General features: G+C 32.1%; 1 protein-coding gene across 4 annotated transcripts in view; it reads left to right on the top strand.

Moving 5' to 3' along the window:
* The window catches only part of LOC145243622 (protein broad-minded-like), a 403,332-nt gene that overhangs the window by 244,201 nt on the left and 132,982 nt on the right, over positions 1-26,149 (top strand). For all 4 annotated transcript variants that reach the window (XM_080106643.1, XM_080106646.1, XM_080106644.1 and 1 more), the window contains one exon: positions 6,452-6,528. In XM_080106643.1, coding sequence (XP_079962769.1) covers positions 6,452-6,528 — 77 coding nt within the window. The remainder of the gene's footprint in view (positions 1-6,451; positions 6,529-26,149) is intronic.

The following is a 26,149-nucleotide window of genomic DNA, read 5'->3' as shown; positions in this document are numbered from 1 at the left end:
TAAGAGAAAGAAAATTAAAACTGTAAGTTGAACTTTATAGTCAAAATTTATTGTTCGACTGAATACTCCAAAAAACAATTTACAAAGTCCTTATTCCATGGAGCTTCAAAGAATGCTATTCTTGTTATTCTTCCTATCAGAGGACATAAAGAAATCAGCTAATTATATTTGTAGCAATGTTAGAATTTGCTAGTTAAGGCATTAAGTGTAACCGCAATTTATTGTAGTTATAAATTGCCAAATAAAAAAGAAAAAAAATGTTCGATATCTAAAAAAAAAAATATATATATATATATAAACAAACCACGCATAATATTTCAGCTGGAATGAAACTCTTCTCAAGTTGATCCAAAATGCAAAATAGTTCTTTAGAGAGAATGTATTCCAAAATAAGTCCAGTGTGACGATGCGTATAATCTGATTGGAAAGTTTTCAAAACAGCTGAAATAATGAAAATTGTTTTTTTCCGGGCACTGCAGTAGCCCAAAGAGAAGTCTGTCCCTAGTCAAATGGGACCTAATGGGAACTTATATATATATATATATATATATATATATATATATATTCAAGCAAATATCATTAAATGCAACGGACACACTTTGCTTTATAGATTCTTTTTTTAATTTTTCGATTTTCCGTATAATCTTTTTTGTATCAAAATCAAAAATATTAATAAAAGTTCCATAGTTGTTGGTGTCCCGAGTGCTTTCGAATCGTCCACGAATCATCATCAGGTGTTGAAGTAAAAGTGCGAAGGAGCGAAAATGAGAATTAAAAATGAAAACTAAAATATATAGTAAACGGCGTTAAGTGATGATCAGTTAAAATATATAGAGTCGATGAAAAGTCGATTAAAAAATATAAGTCGATTAAAATTCGAGTATTAAAATCATGGATACCATTAACAAAGTCCGTCCAATACGAAATACGCAAGACACTTTAGAACGTTACCGATTTTCTCAAATGCAATATCATTCATAGTGGTTTGAAGGGTTCTAATATATGACGCTTCAAGAATTTTTAATTTTTTTATACTATTTATTTTCATGTATAATTTTTATGTTGTCAACGAGGACCTTTCTAAGATTGGAGAAGGGACAGTTATGTTCTTTTATAAGAATATCTTATATATATCATTCAAGCACTACAGTGTTTGAATATATGGCTAAGTGGCAGTTTTAATCATTTAGAACAGCTTCACCGTCCACTCATTTTTCAACCAAATTTCAAACAATCATTACAATTTATAGATCACCTTCTCGGCTATATTGTGAAAAAAAAATTTCCATTTTCCTTCAATAAAACAAAAGTACTGATGAATTTACTGGTGTTCAAAATCGTAAAAAAAAACATAAGGGGTTGACCAACGTTTTTAATGACTGGTTTCCATAGCAACTACGTCACTTCAGCGACTAGTGTTGCTACTAATTCACTGATGTCACGAAAAGAGAAACAAGAAGTGAAACAGACAGAATGAAAGAATGAAAGAGAGATAATATTGCAGCATTAAAAATTGATTATGTAATGTTATAAATTGAATTTTTAAATAATTCTTAATGCTGCAATATTTTAAGTTATACATTTATCATATTTTTATTTGACTTTTCTCATCTAACAACTTTCTGTACACAAAATATAAATACGCTCTTATTTTTCGGATTTTCCTTTTAATTGAGCACTCTGCTGGATTTCTTTTTCCAAAAAAAAACAAACTAATCATATATATATATATATATATATATATATATATATATATATATATATATATATACATAAGAGAAAGAAAATAAAAACTGTAAGTTAAAATTTACAATCAAAATTTATTGTTCGACTGAATACTCCAAAAAAACAATTTACAAAATCCTTATTCCATGGAGCTTCAAAGAATGCTATTCTTGTTATTCTTCTCATCAGAGGACATAAAGAAATCAGCAGATTTAATTTGTAGCAATGTTAGAATTTGCTAGTTAAGGCATTAAGTGTAACCGCAATTTATTGTAGTTATAAATTGCCAAATAAAAAAGCAAAAAAATGTTCGATATCTAAAAAAAAAAATATATGTATATATATATATATATATATATATATATATATATATATAAACAAACCGCGCATAATATTTCAGCTTGCATGAAACTCCTCTCAAGTTGATCCAAAATGCAAAATAGTTCTTTAGAGAGAATGTATTCCAAAATAAGTCCAGTGTGACGATGCGTATAATCCGATTGGAAAGTTTTCAAAACAGCTGAAATAATGAAAATTGTTTTTTTCCGGGCACTGCAGTAGCCCAAAGAGAAGTCTGTCCCTAGTCAAATGGGACCTAGTGGGAACTTATATATATATATATATATATATATATATATATATATATATATATATATATATTCAAGCAAATATTATTAAATGTAATGGAGACACTTTGCTTTATAGATTCTTTTTTTTAATTTTGCGATTTTCCATATAATCTTTTTTGTATCAAAATCAAAACTATTAATATAAGTTCCATAGTTGTTGCTGTCACTAGCGCTTTCGATTCGTCCACGAATCATCATCAGGTGTTGAAGTAAAAGTGCGAAGGAGCGAAAATGAGAATAAAAGTGAAAACTAAAATATACAGTAAACGGCGTTTGGTGATAAGTTAAAATATATAGAGTCGATGAAAAGTCGATTAAAAAATATGTCGATTAAAATTCGAGTATTAAAATCATGGATACCATTAACAAAGTCCGTCCAATACGAACTACGCAAGACATTTTAGAACGTTATTGCTTTTCTCTAATGCAATATCATTCATAGTGGGTTGAAGGGTTCTAATATGTGACGCTTCAAGAATTTTTAATTTTTTTATATTATTTTCATGTTGTATAATCTTTATGTTGTCAACGAGGGCCTTTCTAAGATTGGAGAAGGGACAGTTATGTTCTTTCATATGAATATCTTATATGTATATATCATTCAAGCACTACAGTGATTGAATATATTGTTAGGTGGCAGTTTTAATCATTTAGAACAGCTTCACCGCCCACTCATTTTTCAACCAAATTTCAAACAATCATTACAATTTATAGATCACCTTCTCGGCTATATTGTGAAAAAAAATTTTTCCATTTTCCTTCAATAAAACAAAAGTTATGATGAATTTACTGGTGTTCAAAATCGTAAAAAAAAACATAAGGGGGTGACCAACGTTTTTAATGACTGGTTTCCATAGCAACTATGTCACTTCAGCGACTAGTGTTGCTACTAATTCACTGCTGTCACGAAAAGAGAAACAAGAAGTGAAACAGACAGGATGAAAGAATGAAAGGGAGATAATTTGGGGGATTTTATTGAAAGCAGACGAGTGCCGTACATTGTTATTATATATGTGTATGTTATGTTTATGGGGACAAAAAATAAGACTGAAATTAAACAAAAACAAGTGAATTTATTGGAAGCCTAGAAAAATCATGGATTGCAATAGAAAAATGCTTAAACATGGAAAAGTAAAGGACTAGTTGTTAAACTGGAAAAGAAAAGGACAAGATATTCTAGTAAAAAAAAAAATAAATTTATAACTTAAAATATTGCAGCATTAAGAATTGATTATATAATGTTATAAATTGAATTTTAAAATAATTCTTAATGCTGCAATATTTTAAGTTATACATTTATCATATTTTTTACTAGAATATCTTGTCCTTTTCTTTTCCAGTTTTAACAACTAGTCCTTTACTTTTCCATGTTTAAGCTTAACCATAATACTTTTCATGCTTGCATTTTTCTATTGTAATATATATATATATATAGGGTGACCCCCCCCCCAAAAAAAAAAAAACGGGAATTTTCAAAGTACTGCTGTATAGAGCGGAGATGATATTAACATATACACTGAGTCATGTTACATTCTCAGGTGAATGATATGGAATAAGAATGTATAGATGCTTCATACCTTTTCTGTATCCCGGAGTTCTTCTGTCTTCACTGCTGGGCTCTGTGATGAAACATGGAATGACCAATGCCATAACCGATTGAGACACCTGTTTCTTCTGCTTTTGTGAAACCACAGAACAACACTTTATATTTTTAAAATATAAATTTATTTCAGCTGTCTCAATGGTATTCACAAGGAGTCTGCATTATGTGCCTACATGCTTGTTCCGTGCAGCCCCACTTCCCGGTTTTGAACCACGTCTGCTCACTTTTGTGACCAAACTCTTCAATCTAATCTTCTTGACCTCTTGACCTGTCAGTTCCGTTACGTCCTCATCAAAAGCACACGTCTCCTAACGTGTGACCTCTGTCCCGTACGCAACTGCTCAAGGTTATTTTATTTATTTTAAACTGAGCTAATTTATGTAACCATCTTCAGCTAGAACCCATTGTTACATTCCAGACCAATTCATTTTCTAAACAATAAATGACTTCCAATATAAACTATTTTAACATCACTGGATAGATAGATAAATAGTTAGATAGATCGATGATAACTAATTTAACTTTTAACCATGTTATCATCTAACAGTACAAATTGCCAGACATGAGCAAATGGTAACACTGCAAGATAGTGACCCTGATCAAGTACACGTTTCACCATTTTAGAAACCATGATCACTGGTTAGAACAGGATGGAGTAACATCACACACTGCACGGCAATTGCTGGAATCCCTACAGACACCTACCTTGAAAATGCTGCTGTGAAACCTGACATAGCTATCTATCTATCTATCTATATATATATATATATATATATATATATATATATATATATATATATATATATATATATATATATATGAACGTGTCTGTGTGTGTATCTGTGTGTCCGTGTGTGTGTCTGTGTACATTTCCCTACGCAATAACTCTGTCAATTTTAAGCCTACAGATTCGAAATTTGATATACAGAGTACTGAGATTTAAGAAAATCGATGTGATTGGTTTTCGGACAGAAATTTGGTGATTAAGGAGTCAAAGTTCAACGATTTGACTTTTGAGAACTCTACGAAACTCCTCCTACAATTTTGGGGCTAAACATGTGAAATTTTAGATATAGGTTCCTTGGACATGGATCTAACTTAATAACCTTATTTGAGCCCTAAACAATAAATTTTAAGGGGTCATAATAGGGGTCAAAGTTAAAAAGTTGACCTTTTTTTTTTTTGCTCACCATACACCTCATAACACCCGGGCAACGCCGGGCACCCATGCTAGTATGGAATAAGTCAGAAAGAGTGGCAACCTTGGTTGAAGTGAGTGTCCCTAATGATGGAGGTCTGAACAGAGTTGAAAGAGAGAAACAGACAAAATATCAAGGTCTCATGTATGATATGAAAAGAAACTGGAATCTTAAGGAGATATCAATCATACCAGTTATCATAGGTGCCACAGGGCTTATGAAGAAGAAGCTGAAGTCCTACCTAACCAATATTCCTGGTGAACCAAGTGCAAAAGAGATCCAGACAATTGCACTTAAGGGATACTTAAAGGATACTAAAAACAGCTCTGTATCCTCAGTAGGTCTCTTCGGGGTACTTGTAAGCATTGGCTACACAAAATGAGCAGTGAAATTACTGATAGGTTGAGAGGTGGTTGACGTCGAAGTTGTCAAGAAGTTTTAGTGTTTAAACAATACTATTGGAGTACAAGAAGAAGTACTCTTAATTGCACTTAAGGAAACAGCAAGGAAACTAAAAAGAGCTCTCGGTTGGTTTCAATAAAAAGCAGGGCAATGTTACAATACCCAACGTTACAATCTTCAAAGAAAGAAAATGAAAAAAAGAGTATGATCTCAAGATTTGATAAGTCACCAGATTTATCCTTTTGTGATTTTTTTTCTTTTTTTTTTTTTTTTTTCCTTTTCTTTTTTTTCTTTCCTTTTTTTTTTTTTTTCGTGGGGTTACTCCAAGAGTAAAGTTTACACAACTCAACTAAGAACTCTGGATGAGTTAAAACAGAGAATCCACGATGTTACAGCAGTCGATAAGCAATCTTAGCAGTAAAATACAGGAGAATGCAATCTAGAGGACATAATTTTTTTAATGAAAATTTCATCATTCTTAGTTTCATCGGATTGTTAAAATGCTCCCGTTTTTTTTTTTGGATCACCCTATATATATAAATAAGTGGCAAAATATCTATATTCCAATTTCAAAACGTTGACCATCTTACCGTTTATTTCTTTGAATATGTTAAAATGTTCAATTCTTGACAGCACCTGTTTCATAGCGCAGAATCATTTATGTAATTATTATGTCAATTTTTTAATTTATTCTGCTTTTAACTCATCAGAAGAATAGAAACTCATCAACTTTAAAAGAAAATAAAGGAATATGGACATGATTAGAAAATCCGAAGAGAAGTTACGTGTTTTCTTTTAGTTACGTTATCTTTGGAGTATTTTTTTTTTTTTTTACTTTCAAGCACTGAACTGTTTAGAAAAAAATAAAATTGTTGACTCCATTTTATTTTCAGGCATGTTTAGAATCTGAAAATACAGCCACGCCTGTCCCCACCGATACAGACAGCGACGATAGCTGCTCTTTAGAAAGGTAAGCCCATATTTTTCAATTCTTTTCAGCAATCGCAAAAATGTTACCCCAAAATATAAGAAGACCGATCAAACGTCTGTGTGCATTTACTGCACATACTCTAATCGTCGATTCATAATGCTGCTGCATAGTACTAGCTCAATTCCGACACCAACCGCGATGTCAGTTGTGTTGTCTCCATCTTTGCTGCAATAAAATAATTCTCCTTATATCTTTTTTCGTTCCCCCGACAAAAGGAGGGTGGACCTGTAAATTCACCCTTGTTAGTTCGTTCATTTGTCTGTCCGCACTTTTCTCAATAACTTCGCCTTGGAAGTTGTTTAATTTTGCACAAACATTAAACATGATATGAGTAAAAAAGTAACAGAACGGATTTTCGGGGAAAACTCTGGTTGCCCTCCTTGAGGTGCCTTTCAAGTTAAAATGACTAAAAGTTTTTAATAAGCGCTTTTGTGGTTATTAAAAAAAATTGATGCCTTGGATTTTTATAAAAACTTTCTGAAAAGTTGTAACTAACTGATTTCTATATAATTTTGTTTGTCTATACTTTGCAATAACTCTTGGGTGTGTCCCAGGGGCTCTTTTAGGGCTGATAAAAACACTCCATTTTTGGGACTATTTTACCATATTTGTCTAAAATGTTCTGTGTATGTCTATTTAGCAGTTTTGCATGGTGCTGAACTCAAATTTAAATATGTTAAGGCCTTGAGGACTTTTGGAGCTAAATAGGGGCGGGGGCAAATGATGGGCTTAGTCATTTCTTTTTGTTCATGGTGCAGAACTCAAATTTACATATGTTAAGGCCTGAAACTGCACCATTTGTTCATTTTCACCAGAATTTGACGTCCCCTGGGGACTTTTGGGGCTAAATGGGGGGGGTGCAAATGCTGAACTTAGTCATTTTTTTATGCCTCGTTCACTGTGCACTCACGGGGGACCATGCATGCTTCACTTGTTTTGTTTTTTTTGCATTTTCACCCCAAACAAAGCATAGTGCCGCTTTAATTTAGGGGACTACTGTCTGGAACATAATTCACTGGGGCATATTTTGCAGGGGGACTATGTAGAGAATTGCGCAGCAAACTGTCTGTTTACATTACACTTAAACTTCTGCATGTCAGGACCCAGAAGAGAATTTCAAAATCTAGCGGTCCTGGATATGACCTTAAACTATATCTGATGGTGAGGCCCCAGTTTGCGGGCTTTGATGAGTGTGAAGTCACCTGTTAATTGCCATTGCTCCCAGGTCCATTCTGACCCGGAGTGGTAGTACCTGTTAGGGTCCCAACTATGGGTTGAATAGAAAATGGCTTGAAAAAAATATATATATATTCTATTAAAAAGATTTTTCTTCAAAATCATTGGATTTGGCATTAAATGACCTGAAAAGGGTTGATATGCCGCAAAACAAAAACAAACCAACCAAAATCTAGCAGTCTGGGGAAAGAAGAGGAGAAGTGTTTTCGATATCTCTGTAGAAGTGGAATGTTGCTACTGGTCAAATTTGTTGGAGATATTTACGTCAAAGGCGTACAAGAATTTGAAGTTCATCAGAGCACCTTCCATTAAAATACTTGTAAACCTGGATGCAACATTTCGTCGATGGGACACAGGTTGAAGCCTAGCTGACAGTGCGGTACCTATTAGGTTGGTGACTCTCTTTTGAACTCTGTCTAAAAGTGAGAGACGAGTAATCTGGCAGCAGTACTCCATACATGGGTGAATAGTGGCGTATCGTGTTATTTATATTCGTTAGACTATTGTTCTAATCATGATTCTTATTTTCACATTTCACAATAAATATCGCAACACATGTAAGTAATCTGATAAAATCAAGCAATAAAAATCAGTAAGAAACGATAAAAACATAAAAATAAAGCCAGCGACAATTGGAAATTGAATGAAGGAATAGAAAATACGACTGATAGAAAGTAAATGTTTTAGACATAAATTTTAACAAAATTTTGAAGAAAAAAAAAGAATGAGATTAGCAATGATCATTCTAAAGAACTCCAGCGAGACCTGTGGAAATTCCACAGCGGGCTCTTTGATTTGTGATATATTCATGTTGACATTCTGAGGATGTCTAGTGTAAATAGAGATGACTTGATATTATTGTACCCGGTCATAAAATACGCTTAAATTTGATATTTTAATTAATATAGATTTCGTATATAGTATTATAGAGTCAATATTCTATCGATTCTCATATATTATAAAGTTGTAATTTAAAAATTGTGCCGTAGTGGATAAAGTACTTGGTAAAATTCAGTTATAAAGTTAAACTCTTCTGGATGTTGAAGGTTCAATCCTCAGTGAAAATTTACTCAAAATACAATTGCAAATTACTTAAGACTTCTACCCGGTCATGGCTGATGAAGCAAAAGCGTACTATCCCCATGAATTAAATAAAGGGTTCAGTTTGAAACTCTGTACAGGTTCTCAATTTCAACTTGAATATTCTCAAGTTCGAAAAAAAACGAATATATAGAAGATTGGAGGTTACATCGGCTGAAACGTTGTGAGAGTAACAATCAATATGAAAATAAAAAAGAAAAACTCTAAATAATCCAAATTATCAGTCCGCACTTTATTCTCCTGTGTGAAGGATTGACTTGAGAGAAAGAGGGATAAATGTTACATAAGAAGTCATGTATGTAAGAAGGCTAGATAAGTGAAAATGATATTAGGAAAAGGCTAGAATCGAACCCTGTAGGCAAGGGTTAAAAGATAATGCATAAATTGAAATCCTAGGAATGCAGTCGATTATTAATTCTTTTATAAATAACTAAATATTATTTATGTCAAAGATATAGCGATTGTCCATTCAGAGGCGAGAATTATTGGAGCTGATGCCCTTAGAGGCGAACGGGATAAGCAGAGGCGGGTAACCATGTAGCCCTACAAGCTTGAATTCCTGTCATCAATCGGCCAGCTGATGAATAAAAAATTATTTATGTCAGAGATAGATCTATTGTCTATTCTTTTAGAAATAACAGGATATTAAATATGTCAGTTAAAAGAATGGACAACAACAAAGTTGGAAATGTTATGTAATGAATAGGTTAAATGATACAATTTAATTTACGGATTCTTTTGTTTATGAGATGTGTGTAAATACATGTGCAAGGGCACGGGTGAATTGAAACGTGAAAAAGTCACGTTGGGATCACACCTCTGACGTCATAAACAAAGGAGATTCTCAATATATTGAGATGGGGTTCGAAGTTAGAATGAGAGGATCACAGTCACAGTCGAGAGTCGGACAGCGACTTAGAGAGAGCTTATGCCCTTAGAGGCGAAGGGGTGGGGAGAGACCATGTAACTATACAAGCTTGAATTCCTGACATCATCAATCAGCCGGCTGCTGAATCAAGAAATCACCATCTTTATTTTGTAACTGTTTGTCTTTGTGTCGTCATTTCAACCAAAAGGTAAATGCGTTTTGATTAGCATCATCTTGTAATGAACTTTGTATAACTCCCTTCCAAATAATGTGTCCCCGCCATCGTCATCAATAATGTCTCTTCCCTCCTCTATATGTGTTAACAAGAACTGCATAAATTAATTTTTAGCTTTGCACTTCATAGCTAAGGCATTCACGTGAAAGGAAAAAGTAAATCGTAAGCTACACGTTTTGGTTTCGATTCTCGGTAGTAGCACACGAGTCATTTTTTTTTTTTTTTAACTTTTTAAATCTTTACTCTATATTGGGTCCAATATAACAAAATAATAACTACGAAATCTGCATTAATCAAAATATTATATTTAAGCATATTTTACGACCGGGCAATGCCGGGCGGCCTGCTAGTATTATACAAAGTTATAAAATGTTACGTAATATTTTTTTTTCTTTAAAATAAAGATTAAACATAACAAGAAAAATAAACTATTGGACAAATGTTAAGGGACGATTTTGTTAATTCTTGATTGTGAACAAATTTGGTAAATACCCCATTATTTTTAATGACTTCTCGGCATCGTATTTGCAAAAATCATCACTATTTCCCTCCTGTTCGTCTTTCAATCACTCTCGTAGATGATCCTATTTCGAGTTTCTCTCATGAGCTCTTTTTCCAATTATCTTCTGAACATTTTCTATTTGATTCAGGTCGAGTCTCTGGGCTGGCCATTTCATTAATGCGATTCATTCATTCTTCAAATAAAACCATAACCCCCTGAGCCTTGTGTACATTGTCTTGCATGAACAATCATAATGATCATGGTGTAGTACCACATACCATTGAAGAAGCATTGATATTCCCGTGTATATGCATGATAGAGCCAACTCCTTCTGATGAAAACATCTCCCACACCATCACGCTGCCACCGATCAATTTAACATTTCTTTGTACACATTAGAAAGTCAACCTCTCACCTGTTATACGGCATGCGTAAGTTTTGCCATCAGAACCAAAATTGGATTCGTTACTGAAAGAACTGTATCCCATTGTGCGTCCGGCCAAACAACATATTCCTTCGCATGCTCCAAGCATTCCCTTTCGTTTAGCTTTGAAATGAGAAGCTTCGAAGCTGCAATTCTATGTTTTGTAATTTGGGAATAACCGTTTTTCTTAAGATCTTATTTATCTCTTCATCAAATTTAACAGACAATTGATGTAGCAATTTCAAACCGTTTTTGTAGACATTCTAAGCAATTCTCCGATCTTCTCTTCGCAGACGCCGGCTAAGGATTTTTATTCTGCCCCCACCCCAAATCAACAGAGATTAGACCATTCCTGTAATGATCCGGTCCCTGTTGATTTTGTGGTCATAGTTTAGTTCTGTGCAGTTCTAGGAGGTCCAACTTCCCAAGTATTGCCTTCTTTATTTGAGAAGAGGGTTAGTTTATTGAAAATCGCTTGAGGTGCCTTTACCAGGGAATGCCTGCGGGGCTGCCATACACTTTTTGCGGGTCAGAGTGCCCCTCCTCTGGGGTGTTGACTTTTTAATCCCACTTTTTGACCGTGTGTAAACTTCCTTGGCGTTACACTTTACTTTAGTAATTAACAAAAATAAAACGTTACTTTAGTAATTCATAAAAATAAAGCATTACGTTAGTAATTCATAAAAAATAAAACGTTACTTTAGTAATTAATAAAAATTAACGTTCCTTTAGTAATTTATAAAAATGTTACTTTAGTAATTCAAAAATATAAAATGTTACTTTAGTAATTCAAAAATATAAAATGTTACTTTAGTAATTAAAAAATATAAAACGTTAATTTAGTAATTCATAAAGATAAAACGTTACTTTAGTAATTCATAAAAATAAAACGTTACTGTAGTAATTCATAAAGATAAAAGGTTAATTTAGTAATTCATAAAAATAAAACGTTACTTTAGTAATTCATGAAAATAAAACGTTACTGTAGTAATTCATGAAAATAAAACGTTACTGTAGTAATTCATAAAAATAAAACGTTACTGTAGTAATTCATAAAGATAAAACGTTACTTTAGTAATTCATAAAGATAAAACGTTACTTTAGTAATTCATAAAAAAAACGTTACTTTAGTAATTCATAAAAATAAAACGTTAATTTAGTAATTCATAAAAATAAAACGTTACTGTAGTAATTCATAAAAGTAAAACGTTACTGTAGTAATTCATAAAAATAAAACGTTACTGTAGTAATTCATAAAGAAAAAAACGTTACTTTAGTAATTCATAAAAATAAAACGTTACTGTAGTAATTCATAAAAGATAAAACGTTACTGTAGTAATTCATAAAAATAAAACGTTACTGTAGTAATTCATAAAAGATAAAATGTTACTTTAGTAATTCATAAAAGATAAAATGTTACTTTAGTAATTCATAAAAATAAAACGTTACTGTAGTAATTCATAAAAATAAAACGTTACTGTAGTAATTCATAAAAAATAAAACGTTACTGTAGTAATTCATAAAAATAAAACGTAACTGTAGTAATTCATAAAAAATAAAACGTTAATTAAGTAATTCATAAAAAATAAAACGTTACTTTAGTAATTCATAAAAATAAAACGTTACTGTAGTAATTCATAAAAATAAAACGTTACTTTAGTAATTCATAAAAATAAAACGTTACTTTAGTAATTCATAAAAAATAAAACGTTACTTTAGTCATTCATAAAATAAAACGTTACATTAGTAATTCATAAAAATAAAACTTTACTTTAGTAATTCATAAAAATAAAACGTTAATTTAGTAATTCATAAAGATAAAATGTTACTTTAGTAATTCATAAAAATAAAACGTTAATTTAGTAATTCATAAAGATAAAACGTTACTGTAGTAATTCATAAAAATAAAACGTTACTTTAGTAATTCATAAAAATAAAACGTTACTGTAGTAATTCATAAAAATAAAACGTTACTGTAGTAATTCATAAAAATAAAACGTTACTGTAGTAATTCATAAAAATAAAACGTTACTGTAGTAATTCATAAAAATAAAACGTTACTGTAGTAATTCATAAAAATAAAACGTTACTTTAGTAATTCATAAAAATAAAACGTTACTGTAGTAATTCATAAAAATAAAACGTTACTGTAGTAATTCATAAAGATAAAACGTTACTTTAGTAATTCATAAAAAATAAAACGTTACTGTAGTAATTCATAAAAGTAAAACGTTACTGTAGTAATTCATAAACAATAAAACGTTACTGTAGTAATTCATAAAACTAAAACGTTACTGTAGTAATTCATAAAGATAAAACGTTACTTTAGTAATTCATAACAGATAAAACGTTACTTTAGTAATTCATAAAGATAAAACGTTACTGTAGTAATTCATAAAAAATAAAACGTTACTTTAGTAATTCATAACGATAAAACGTTACTGTAGTAATTCATAAAAATAAAACGTTACTTTAGTAATTCTAAAAAATAAAACGTTACTTTAGTAATTTATAAAATAAAACGTTACATTAGTAATTCATAAAAATAAAACTTTAGTAATTCATAAAATAAAACGTTAATTTAGTAATTCATAAAAAATAAAACGTTACTTTAGTAATTCATAAAAATAAAACGTTACTTTAGTAATTCATAAAAATAAAACGTTACTGTAGTAATTCATAAAAATAAAACGTTAATTTAGTAATTCAAAAAAATAAAACGTTACTGTAGTAATTCATAAAAATAAAACGTAACTGTAGTAATTCATAAAAATAAAACGTTACTGTAGTAATTCATAAAAATAAAAGGTAAATGTAGTAATTCATAAAAATAAAACGTTACTTTAGTAATTCATAATAATAGAACGTTACTTTAGTAATTCATAAAAATAAAACGTTACTGTATTAATTCATAGAAATAAAACGTTACTGTAGTAATTCATAAAAATAAAACGTTACTGTAGTAATTCATAAAAAATAAAACGTTACTGTAGTAATTCATAAAAATAAAACGTAACTGTAGTAATTCATAAAAAATAAAACGTTAATTTAGTAATTCATAAAAAATAAAACGTTACTTTAGTAATTCATAAAAATAAAACGTTACTGTAGTAATTCATAAAAGATAAAACGTTATTTTAGTAATTCATAAAATAAAACGTTACTTTAGTAATTCATAAAAATAAAACGTTACTTTAGTAATTCATAAAAATAAAACGTTACTGTAGTAATTCATAAAAATAAAACGTTACTTTAGTAATTCATAAAAATAAAACGTTACTGTAGTAATTCATAAAAATAAAACGTTACTGTAGTAATTCATAAAAATAAAACGTTACTGTAGTAATTCATAAAAAATAAAACGTTACTTTAGTAATTCATAAAAATAAAACTTTATGAGAGTATTTTATTTTTTTCAAATTAAAACAACGTTTCTGTTGAACTCTCATTCTTGACGTTATTCTTGCGTTACCTACGCACAGTTCAAACATTTCAAAATACAACCGCCAGATACAACGCGCGGCTCTATACAAACAGACTTTTTTCTCCAAATTTACAACATCGTAAGGAAGACGAAAAAGATTAAAAAAAAAAAAAAAAAAAAAAAAGGAAACAAAGCAACCCACTTAAGATGGAGTCCACCTCCGAAATATATTTGTGATCAATTTCAAACATGTAAAATATGTTTATTTTCCTAATATTAAGTTCTGATTTGCTTTCAATAGCATGATGCGTATTATATATATATATGAAGCTCTATTTCATTTTCGGTTTTATTGAGCTTTTACATCTGGTTGAGATTACTTGTAAATATTAACTCTTTAATATTTATAATATATTTTAAGTTTATCATTTTGATTACCTTGGTAAACTTATTGTAATTTTTATTTATATATATATATATATATATATATATATATATATATATATAATTATTTTTTTTCTATAGTAATTGTTAAATACCTACAGACACTAGTGTTCCATCCTTTCGGGAATCTTCAGTGCAGGGTGTCACGATTCAAACTCTGAATCACGAGACATCTCTGGCTCGATTAGCGAAGACCTAATCTAAAATAACGTCGAATTTAAACATTTTAATTTTAAATGTTCATTTACGTCAGTCAGAGAGTGATCTAATCGTTATACGATGATCTATGCATAAGAGCTAAATTGACCGACTTTAATTCAACTGAAAGTGCTTAACGGTAAGAAACGAGTTTCTTAAAGGGGTTGTCATAATTATTTTTTTATTATAATAATTATTAAATACCTACAGACACTAGTGTTTCATCCTTTCGGTAATCTTCAGTGCAGGGTGTCACGATTAATACCAGTCGAACGATTCGAACTCGGCATCACGAGACATCTCTGGCTCGACTTGGCGAAGACCTAATCCATTCGGCTACCATTAACCGCGTGAAATAACGTCGAATTTAAGCATTTTAATTTTAAATGTTCATTTACGTCAGTCATATATATATATATATATATATATATATATTTGCATATATGCATGTGTTTATATGCATGTGTGCATGTATATACATATGCATATGTGTGTGCATATATATATATATATATATATATATATATATATATATATATATATAATATGCGTACGTATGTGTGATTTCCTTTTAATAGTATAGGCACCGCCAAAACTGGGGGGGGGGCAGGTCAGTACTTTTTGACGGACCGTCTTTTTAAAAATCTACCAAAAATCAGGTAATTATCCGATCAATACGAAATTTTCAGCGATTATTAGGAGAAGAATGAACTTTATAACAGTGTACTTATTTTTCATAAATGATATTTATATATGTTTTTTTTTTGCTAACAAAACCCCCCTTGTTTTGAAGTGGGGAGAAATATGCTTAAAATAATCATCTGAAACTGAACAAAACATATTGTGTTGTTGTAAGGGACAGAATTATAGATTAAAAAAAAAATTGTTTGCATACCTTATTTTGACGTCTGAATATCAGAACTTCGATTGTGTTTAATTATCTCGCTTTTGAGTTTTGAAGTGTGAAATTCGGTGAATATGTTAAGTAAAATAATTAATTTAAGTTAAGCAAAACAAAAAAATTTTTTTTTAATATTTATACGAAAAAAGCCATTTCAAAATCTTTGATAAATAAATTAGCAATTTCTTTTTAGCGAGCCGAATAATGCATGACCATTATTAAACAGGGCATGCTTTGAATAATCGATACAAAAAAAAAATTCGATAAATATTGTGCCCTTTGTGTTAAAAATAGCATCATTTTTCTCGATCCCGTTTGAAAACATTTGCCGCCTTTCGACTACGGTGGACCAAACGCGCTGAAATAATTGTATTTCATTCTGCTTTAAATTGCCCCCCCCCATTTTGGGGAGCCTGGCCCCCACACACATACACATTAAAAACCAAACTCATACAAATGGTCACCCATCTGGTACTGGCCAGCCTCAGCTTAATAATACATTGAAATTTTCGTCACTGAAAAATAAGTTTTTTTGGCCTGTTTGGTCTTCCATAGTTTTCTTATCAAACGCAAAACGTAAACAGAGTCGATCTAGACTCTACATCGACGCGAAATATCTGGTTACCTATATGAATAAGTGGAATTATTTGAAATTCAGGTACTTATATTATAATATTTTTGCATATTCTCATAGAAAATCATCCTAAATCTTAGTTAGACAATAAATAAATAAATTATTTCAAAAACCTTTTTTTTTTTTAAATATTTAAGTACGTTTTTTGTGCAAGACAAAAAATGTCAATTGTTAACTTTTGGGGAAAATTTAACATTTAAAGTTGAATTAAAAATAGTAGAAAAAGTTTTACATTATTCTGTTTTCTATATGATAAAATTCAGGGTTTTATCTTTCTGGAAAAAAAAAGTTACTCAGAAATAATGGATTTTAATAAATGTAATTTAGTTTTAAAAAACAACAACAACTTGATTTTGCGGCCATTTTTGGCGGTGCCTATAATAGTATATTAAATAAATATATTACTTCTAGTTAATGAGATATCCCTGAGTTCAGTTATCCAAGATAAGAACAAAACACCGGATAACCCAATTATATATCATGTTGTGCCTGTTACAAATTAAGATCATTAAGATATAAGTGTGATCAGGAGTATATTGTTTGAGAAACTACGATGCAAACATAACAACAAAACAACAAAACTCGCCACAGATAAGAATAATAGTCGGAATTAATCATTTATGTTTGGAATTTCTCATCAAAAAATATTTTGACTCATTTACTAAATATTTGAATGTTTATCAAGATTTTTAAAACGTTTTTGTAGTACATGAGTTCATATCTCGCTTTCTCTCGACATTTTTCGTCATAGAAATAAGATAATTTATTGATGTCATTTTTATCTTATTAAAACAAATCAAAACTCCATTTTGTTTTTAATTTTTTTTTTCCCAAAAAAAAATTTGCTGATAAACACTACAATATTACAACAATCAAAAATATTTTTAAAAGTACATATTTATAAATGTATTCACTGGCGTTTGTTTTTGTTTTTTTGTTTTTTTGTTCTTTTCTTTTTTAATGCTTTTGTTTTATGATTCTTTTGTTTTATTAAAATCTAGAATGGTCTTCGTTCATTCAACTGCTGATAATAATGAGAATACTAGTAAGCCGCCCGGCGTTGCCCGGTCGTAAGATACACTTAAAAAATATATTTTAATTCATGCAGATTACGTATTTATTATTATAGAAACAATTTTCTATCAATTATTAAAGTATATAGTTGTGAGATCAAAACTAATATATATATATATATATATATATATATATATATATATATATATTTAAAGTGATGGTTGTGTAGTTCCAACGAGAGAAAAAATGTATATTTAAAAGAGTGTAGCCAACAACAATTGTGGGTTTTTTTTAAAGGTTTTCATCATATTTTTATTTTAAAATATTTTTATAACGCGTTTCGAGCTTAGGGTGTGCTCTCTTCAGATATTTTCGTAAAAAGTTTTTCTTTAAAATGGGAGTTTGTGGATATGCCTCCGCTGATATTAAATATGTTTTTCATAGTGGCGCGATGCGTGTGTTCAGTGTTTAGACGTTCTGTCTCCAAGTGTAAGTGTTTTCACTGTGACCGGTCAAAGTTAGTTTCAAAGAGTGTTTTTTAGTCCATATGGTGAAGGTTTTTATGGCTTCTTTAGGGTTCTTTTTTATTTATTAAAGACTTTCTTTCCCCATGTATAGCATACACTCACACACAATTCCATACGCATACATATATATTCATGTACATGTACACATGCACACGCACACAGGCACACACACATACACACACGTACATACATAGAAATATATGTAGGAGCATACATATATACACATATACATAACCACCTACACACCCACACACGTACTCGCATACATCCACCGCTAACAATTATTTTTATTTTTTTATTTTTTATTTTATATATATATATATATACACTTTTTTTTTTTTTTTTTTTTTTTTTTTTCCCACCAAAACACGCATGTATATATGCGCTTAATCATTCAGACATATGTACACGCACCCACACACACACAAGTAAGATGGAGAATAATAGGTAGAAGATATATATACACACATACACGCACATACACACATATATGTACACACATATATGTATGTGCACATACACTCACAAACATCCACATACTATGTAGGCACATACACATACACACACACATGCACACACACAGACATATGCAGGGGCTCACACATACGCGTATATCCATATTCACACGAACACATTTACTCACTCATACATGTGCATACATATGTATATATACATATATACACATATACATACGGATGTGTATATACTCATCCACCCATATATATATATATATATATATATATATATATATATATATATGGGCACATGCACTCACAATCCCACACACACATACATATTCATACCTCCCACCTCATGTATATATTGGTTGAAGTTTCCTTTCCAATCCATGCACATATGCATACATGGATTCGGTCACCCAAACATAAGTGCACGTATACATACAAACAAGATGTAGCATAGATAACAGATGATATATAATTATACACACACGCATACACAATCATATGCGTACACCCACGCACATACACATATACATACGCACACATGCGCGCACACACACACACACATACGTTTAATTTCTAGTTGTTTGTTTAGTTAAGAGAAATGGTACTGTACTGGGTATGGGCGAGCACATGGGGAAAGAAAGTCTTTAATAAATAAAAAAGAACCCTAAAGAAGCCATAAAAACCTTCACCATATGGACTAAAAAACACTCTTTGAAACTAACTTTGACCGGTCACAGTGAAAACACTTACACTTGGAGACAGAACGTCTAAACACTGAACACATGCATCGCGCCACTATGAAAAACATATTTAATATCAGCGGAGGCATATCCACAAACTCCCATTTTAAAGAAAAACTTTTTACGAAAATATCTGAAGAGAGCACACCCTAAGCTCGAAACGCGTTATAAAAATATTTTAAAATAAAAATATGATGAAAACCTTTAAAAAAAACCCACAATTGTTGTTGGCTACACTCTTTTAAATATACATTTTTTCTCTCGTTGGAACTACACAACCATCACTTTAAATATAAATAACTACAACGACAGAATGCCAGCAACAAGAAAAAAGTCTCTGGAGGACCTGATGGATTCACAGACAAACCTCTCCATAGAACACAAACATCTCGAGGACGGATTGCAGCAACTAAATGAGAAAATGGACAGAATAATCCAGCTCATTTCCAACCAACAGGATAAGAAAGAGATACAATTTGAGGAAATCATTAACCAACTCAAAGCACAACAAGAATACCTCGAATACTTTAGAAGACCATACATACAGAATGAAGTACTAAAAACCAAGAAACGGAATCTCCAAAACTGGAACATCCTCCTTAAACAAAGAAAAATGGCTTTTTACCATGCAGTAAAATGCAGTGACACCGCAGCAACATACAAGACATTTCTAACGATGGAGGACCAATTCATTCCATATAAATTCCGGGAAAAAATTACACCACAAGATACAGAGGAACAAGTGAAAATTAAAAAAGCCCTAAGTATTTCAAAACTTCAAGCCGAAATCGACATACGGGAAGACAAAAAAGTACACTCTACGGAGAAGTACACAGAAATTGACAATAAAGTATTTAAAAAAATCAAGGAACTCTGCCCCAAGGAAACACACCAACTCCTCTTAGAACTCTGGGATTCTGAATGCAAAAAAGAGGAGGAAAAATCCAGGGAAATCATTGGACGGAAAATAACCTGGCTAAAAAACCTGCCAGAAAAAGAAAAAAGCAAACAATCGACAAACACATACAAGGACAACCAGGAACAGAACACTCTTACACGATATCCGCAAACACAGAGATCACATAACAAAGGTAAGAAACGAAACATACACCATACACAAACACATCCACACAACAGATACAACTACACACAAAGAAGCAACCACAATATATTCACATCTTACACAAATTCCCAACAACTGGCCCAGCCAACACGCACACTAATAACACCTCAAAATTACACAAGAACCCGTTTATTAACAAACACAACACACCGGACAACATACCACACAATACATCTCCACAAAAATACCCACTTATATACAATCCTAAGCAATACAAACCTAACTATTACCACCCAATTCAGCGAACACAATCAAAAGTCCATTCCCACAGACACTACATCGCTAACACAAACAACGAAAAAATACCTCTACTAAACAACCCCTACCAAAACACCCCCACAATGCAACACAACTACCTGAGACATCACATAATTCAAAACACTACCTACAACTCTCACCCCTCATATCCCACACAAAGAAACAAACCCCTAAGGCACCTCCCCCATCAACGGGAACAATCAGAATATCCCATGCAACACCAATCCCAACTAACAGACCTCCCCTACAACAAACCCCGACAACACAACCCTATACAACAATGCATGTATCCTCAACAGCAACACCAATTCCAACTGAAACACAACTATCCAACACAAAAAACATATAACGACAACCCATTCAACCATTTATCACTGAACCCTCACAATATTGTACACGACACTCATTTTACAAGGAGACATCACACCACCCTAAAACACACCACTCCTCGAAACAAGGAAACAAACAACTCCCAGCATTTTTTAGGAAGCCCCCAGGGAACAACAATTCCAGGTTAGAAAAAATTAGACCCAAAATCATCAATTTATCCACATACTCCTTATCAAAGAACGAAATGGAAATACTGAAGCTGGGCCTCAAATTCTGCCACACCCCTAAAAGCAATATAGCAGAACTAAAAAAGGACCTTAAAGAATTCGAACGGAAATTTAGACTAATAGAAACACTAGATAACAAAGGGGACAAAGATGATTCTTTAGTAAAAAACAAATCAACATATTTCCCTAATAAACAGAACAACACAAAAGAACTAAACAGCTACTTCGAAAATCTCTGGAACCTTAACCTCCAAAAAAAACACAAAACCACAAGCAACCTCACACATAAGCAAAAACAAGCACTCGAAAAGATCCGTAATAATAATGACATAATAATAAAAGAAGCAGACAAAGGCAGTGCCGTAGTAATCATGGACAGAACGTATTATGAAACAAAAATTACAGAATTACTGGATGACAAACACTACTATAAACCCATTAGTACCAACATAGATAACACCACCATCTCAAAAATCACAAAACTTTGTACAACACACAACAAAATATTAAAAAAGAAAGAAAAGGACTTCCTCACAAATTTCATTACAAAGACTAACAACTTCTACGGACTTCCTAAAATACACAAATCTGGCACAATAAAACTTGCCATTGATACACAAAACTCAGAATATATTAGCGCTCCAAACCCTAGCGACCTTACATTTAGACCCATTGTAGCAGGACCAGCCTGTCCGACAAGCAGACTTAGCAACTTAATAGACATCTTATTACAACCTTTCACAGATCAAGTTAAGAGCTACATAAGGGACGACATCCATTTTCTCACTACCTTACCACATACAGTAGAAAACGGGACACTATTAGTTACATTTGACGTTAGTAGTTTATATAGTAATAGACCCCATGAATTAGGAAAAGAAGCAATACTATTTTGGATCAACAGACACGCACAAACACTACATCCCAGATTCACAAAGCAATTCATTATCGATAGTATAGACATAATTCTAAATAATAATTCCTTCGAATTCAACAATACCAACTACATCCAAACACTAGGTACAGCAATGGGAACGAAAATGGCACCGACTTACGCAACCCTTACATTAGCCTACCTAGAAGAAACCCTATATAAAAAAATAGAACAAAAATTTGGCCACAGCACTAAAATACTGTTTGTAGAATCATGGAAAAGGTACTTAGATGACTGCTTCATCCTATGGAAACCCACATGGGGGGACATCACAGACTTACACACCATACTCCAGAACCTACACCCAAAAATTAAAATCACCATAGAACAAAGCTCTACAGAATTACCTTTCCTAGACATACTGATAAAGATTAAAGACAATAACATTATCACAGACATTTACCGCAAACCTACAGACACCCAACAATACCTACACTTTAAAAGTCACCACCCTAAAAGCTGCATAAAATCAATTCCCTACACCCTAGCACGTAGAATCTGCACCATAATCACGGACAATAACCTTCGAAAAATCCGACTCAAGGAACTACGAATAAATTTAAGAAAAAGAAAATACCCATCACAACTTATAGACAAAGGGATCCAACTTGCGACAAATATACCAGTAGAAGATTTGAGAACCCCTAAAGAACGAAACAAAGAACAAATCCTAACATACGTCTCCACACACAACACAAACAACCCTGAACTTTTCACAGAGATAACGAAAAACCTCGTCCTACTTAACCAAAACAGCAAACTAAACAATTTCCTTAAAACAACAAAAATAATAAAAAGCAAACGCCAACCCAAAAACCTAAAACGCATTCTTACCTCATCCAAACTCAATCAAGACGCAACAAAAGGAGTCACAAAATGCAACAAACAACGATGTGGAGTCTGCAACATAATATTAGAGGGAAACACATACACATTTGCGAACCCCATACAAACATTCAAAATTAAAAAAAACCTAGATTGCACCTCAAAAAACGTAATCTATGTAATAAAATGCGATAAATCCTACATAGGCGCTACAAAAAACCTTAGTAATAGAGTAGCCCTACACCGATCCAACATCAAAATCGCGGAAAATAGACACCTACATGTATCACAACATATACACACATGCAGTGGAGGCAGATTCGAGATAATGCCCATCTTCCAAACTGACAACTACTTCTACTTGCTAACTCAAGAAAAAAATTTCATAACAAAGTTTAACCCCGCCTTAAACGTCTCTCCATAATTATACACATAAATAGGCAAAACACAAAATACACTTACACGCATGCATGCTTGGGTAGGTGTGAACCCTCACACACAAAACAACAAAAAAGCACAATAGGGCACACGCACACTTTCGCGGGTGCGCGCGCCCATACCCAGTACAGTACCATTTCTCTTAACTAAACAAACAACTAGAAATTAAACGTATGTGTGTGTGTGTGTGCGCGCATGTGTGCGTATGTATATGTGTATGGGTGTACGCATATGATTGTGTATGCGTGTGTGTATAATTATATATCATCTGTTATCTATGCTACATCTTGTTTGTATGTATACGTGCACTTATGTTTGGGTGACCGAATCCATGTATGCATATGTGCATGGATTGGAAAGGAAACTTCAACCAATATATACATGAGGTGGGAGGTATGAATATGTATGTGTGTGTGGGATTGTGAGTGCATGTGCCCATATATATATATATATGTATATATATATATGGGTGGATGAGTATATACACATCCGTATGTATATGTGTATATATGTATATATACATATGTATGCACATGTATGAGTGAGTAAATGTGTTCGTGTGAATATGGATATACGCGTATGTGTGAGCCCCTGCATATGTCTGTGTGTGTGCATGTGTGTGTGTATGTGTATGTGCCTACATAGTATGTGGATGTTTGTGAGTGTATGTGCACATACATATATGTGTGTACATATATGTGTGTATGTGCGTGTATGTGTGTATATATATCTTCTACCTATTATTCTCCATCTTACTTGTGTGTGTGTGGGTGCGTGTACATATGTCTGAATGATTAAGCGCATATATACATGCGTGTTTTGGTGGGAAAAAAAAAAAAAAAAAAAAAGTGTATATATATATATATATAAAATAAAAAATAAAAAAATAAAAATAATTGTTAGCGGTGGATGTATGCGAGTACGTGTGTGGGTGTGTAGGTGGGTATGTATATGTGTATATATGTATGCTCCTACATATATTTCTATGTATGTACGTGTGTGTATGTGTGTGTGCCTGTGTGCGTGTGCATGTGTACATGTACATGAATATATATGTATGCGTATGGAATTGTGTGTGAGTGTATGCTATACATGGGGAAAGAAAGTCTTTAATAAATAAAAAAGAACCCTAAAGAAGCCATAAAAACCTTCACCATATGGACTAAAAAACACTCTTTGAAACTAACTTTGACCGGTCACAGTGAAAACACTTACACTTGGAGACAGAACGTCTAAACACTGAACACACGCATCGCGCCACTATGAAAAACATATTTAATATCAGCGGAGGCATATCCACAAACTCCCATTTTAAAGAAAAACTTTTTACGAAAATATCTGAAGAGAGCACACCCTAAGCTCGAAACGCGTTATAAAAATATTTTAAAATAAAAATATGATGAAAACCTTTAAAAAAAACCCACAATTGTTGTTGGCTACACTCTTTTAAATATATATATATATATATATATACTGATGAGTTTTGATACAACGAAATAGGACTGTACGTCGATGACTACAAATATCTAATATATATATATATATATATATATATATATATATATGACTTGGGTGCCATCAGCTAGAATCGAAACCAGAATATACAACTCTCCACCTTCATTGCTTAGCCTTTAAGCCAAGCTTCTATCTATCTATCTATCTATCTATCTATCAAAGTGAGAATGTGTGTAAAGGCACTTCTCAACCTATATACTCAACGAATTTTGGATCTACAGACTTGAAATTTGGTATGTAGAGTGACATATGAAAAACTTTTTAGTCCGTTTTCATCTGGAAAAAAAAAGGACTGCTAAATGCTCAAAATTTAAAAATTAGTACATGTGAGTTATCGGATTTTTATCTGTTTGCTAACCGTTTCACGAATGTGCATGCGTGAATAGTTCACATTACAGATTACTTATATCTTATTATAAATTTTCCTAATGTCTATCTGTCTGTGTGTGGCGCGGTTTTTCTCAGCCTACAGGAAACTCACCCAGGCAAGTTAGGTACCGAAATGAAGCTTATGAATCAGTGGATGTTTTTGTGATATTTATATCCATGTTTGGTGTATGGAAATGCAAAAAAATAATGATTTACTAAACAACGTTTTATTTACTGGATATTTTCCCGGTACAAGCTTAAGTATTTTCTTCTTTTTTTTTTACTCACAAAAAATGAACGGTTTAAAAATATATAATACTCGCATGCACATGTCTTAGTTTCTGTATTGAATTAAAATATTATATTTATGCATATTTTACAACCGGGCAACGCCGGGTCGCCGGCTATTATATCTATAAAAGTGAGAATGTGTGTGTGTGTGTGTGTGAGAGAGGCTATATATATATATATATATATATATATATATTGCCTCTCACATGTGTGTGTGTGTGTCATAATCGCATTGACACACCGGTTCTCGTCAGATCACCAAAGTTAAGCAACATTGAGCCTGGTTAGTACCAGATGGGTGACCAGTTGGGAATTCTAGGCGCTGTATGAGCTCTCTGCTTATCTCGGCATTTGTTTTCAGTCATCCTGTACATGCACTTTACTTTCCACTGGTATTTAAAAATGTCGACTCAGAAGAGGCGTGGTTTGAGATTGCGCACCTTCTGCCACAAAAATTTCACGTACAGGCACCCCTTCGTGGGTATCCATAGTCTGTTAAGACTGAAGGAGCCTGTTATATATATTTTTTTTATTTGCATTTTCTGCTTTATTCTTTAAACTTTCCTATCTATCTA

Source organism: Euprymna scolopes, chromosome 22 (assembly GCF_053919585.1).
Source record: "Euprymna scolopes isolate OS-2025 chromosome 22, ASM5391958v1, whole genome shotgun sequence".
In the NCBI taxonomy this organism is placed as follows: domain Eukaryota; kingdom Metazoa; phylum Mollusca; class Cephalopoda; order Sepiida; family Sepiolidae; genus Euprymna; species Euprymna scolopes.
Note: the sequence above shows the minus strand (reverse complement) of the source record. Positions and strands in the feature narration are given on the sequence as shown.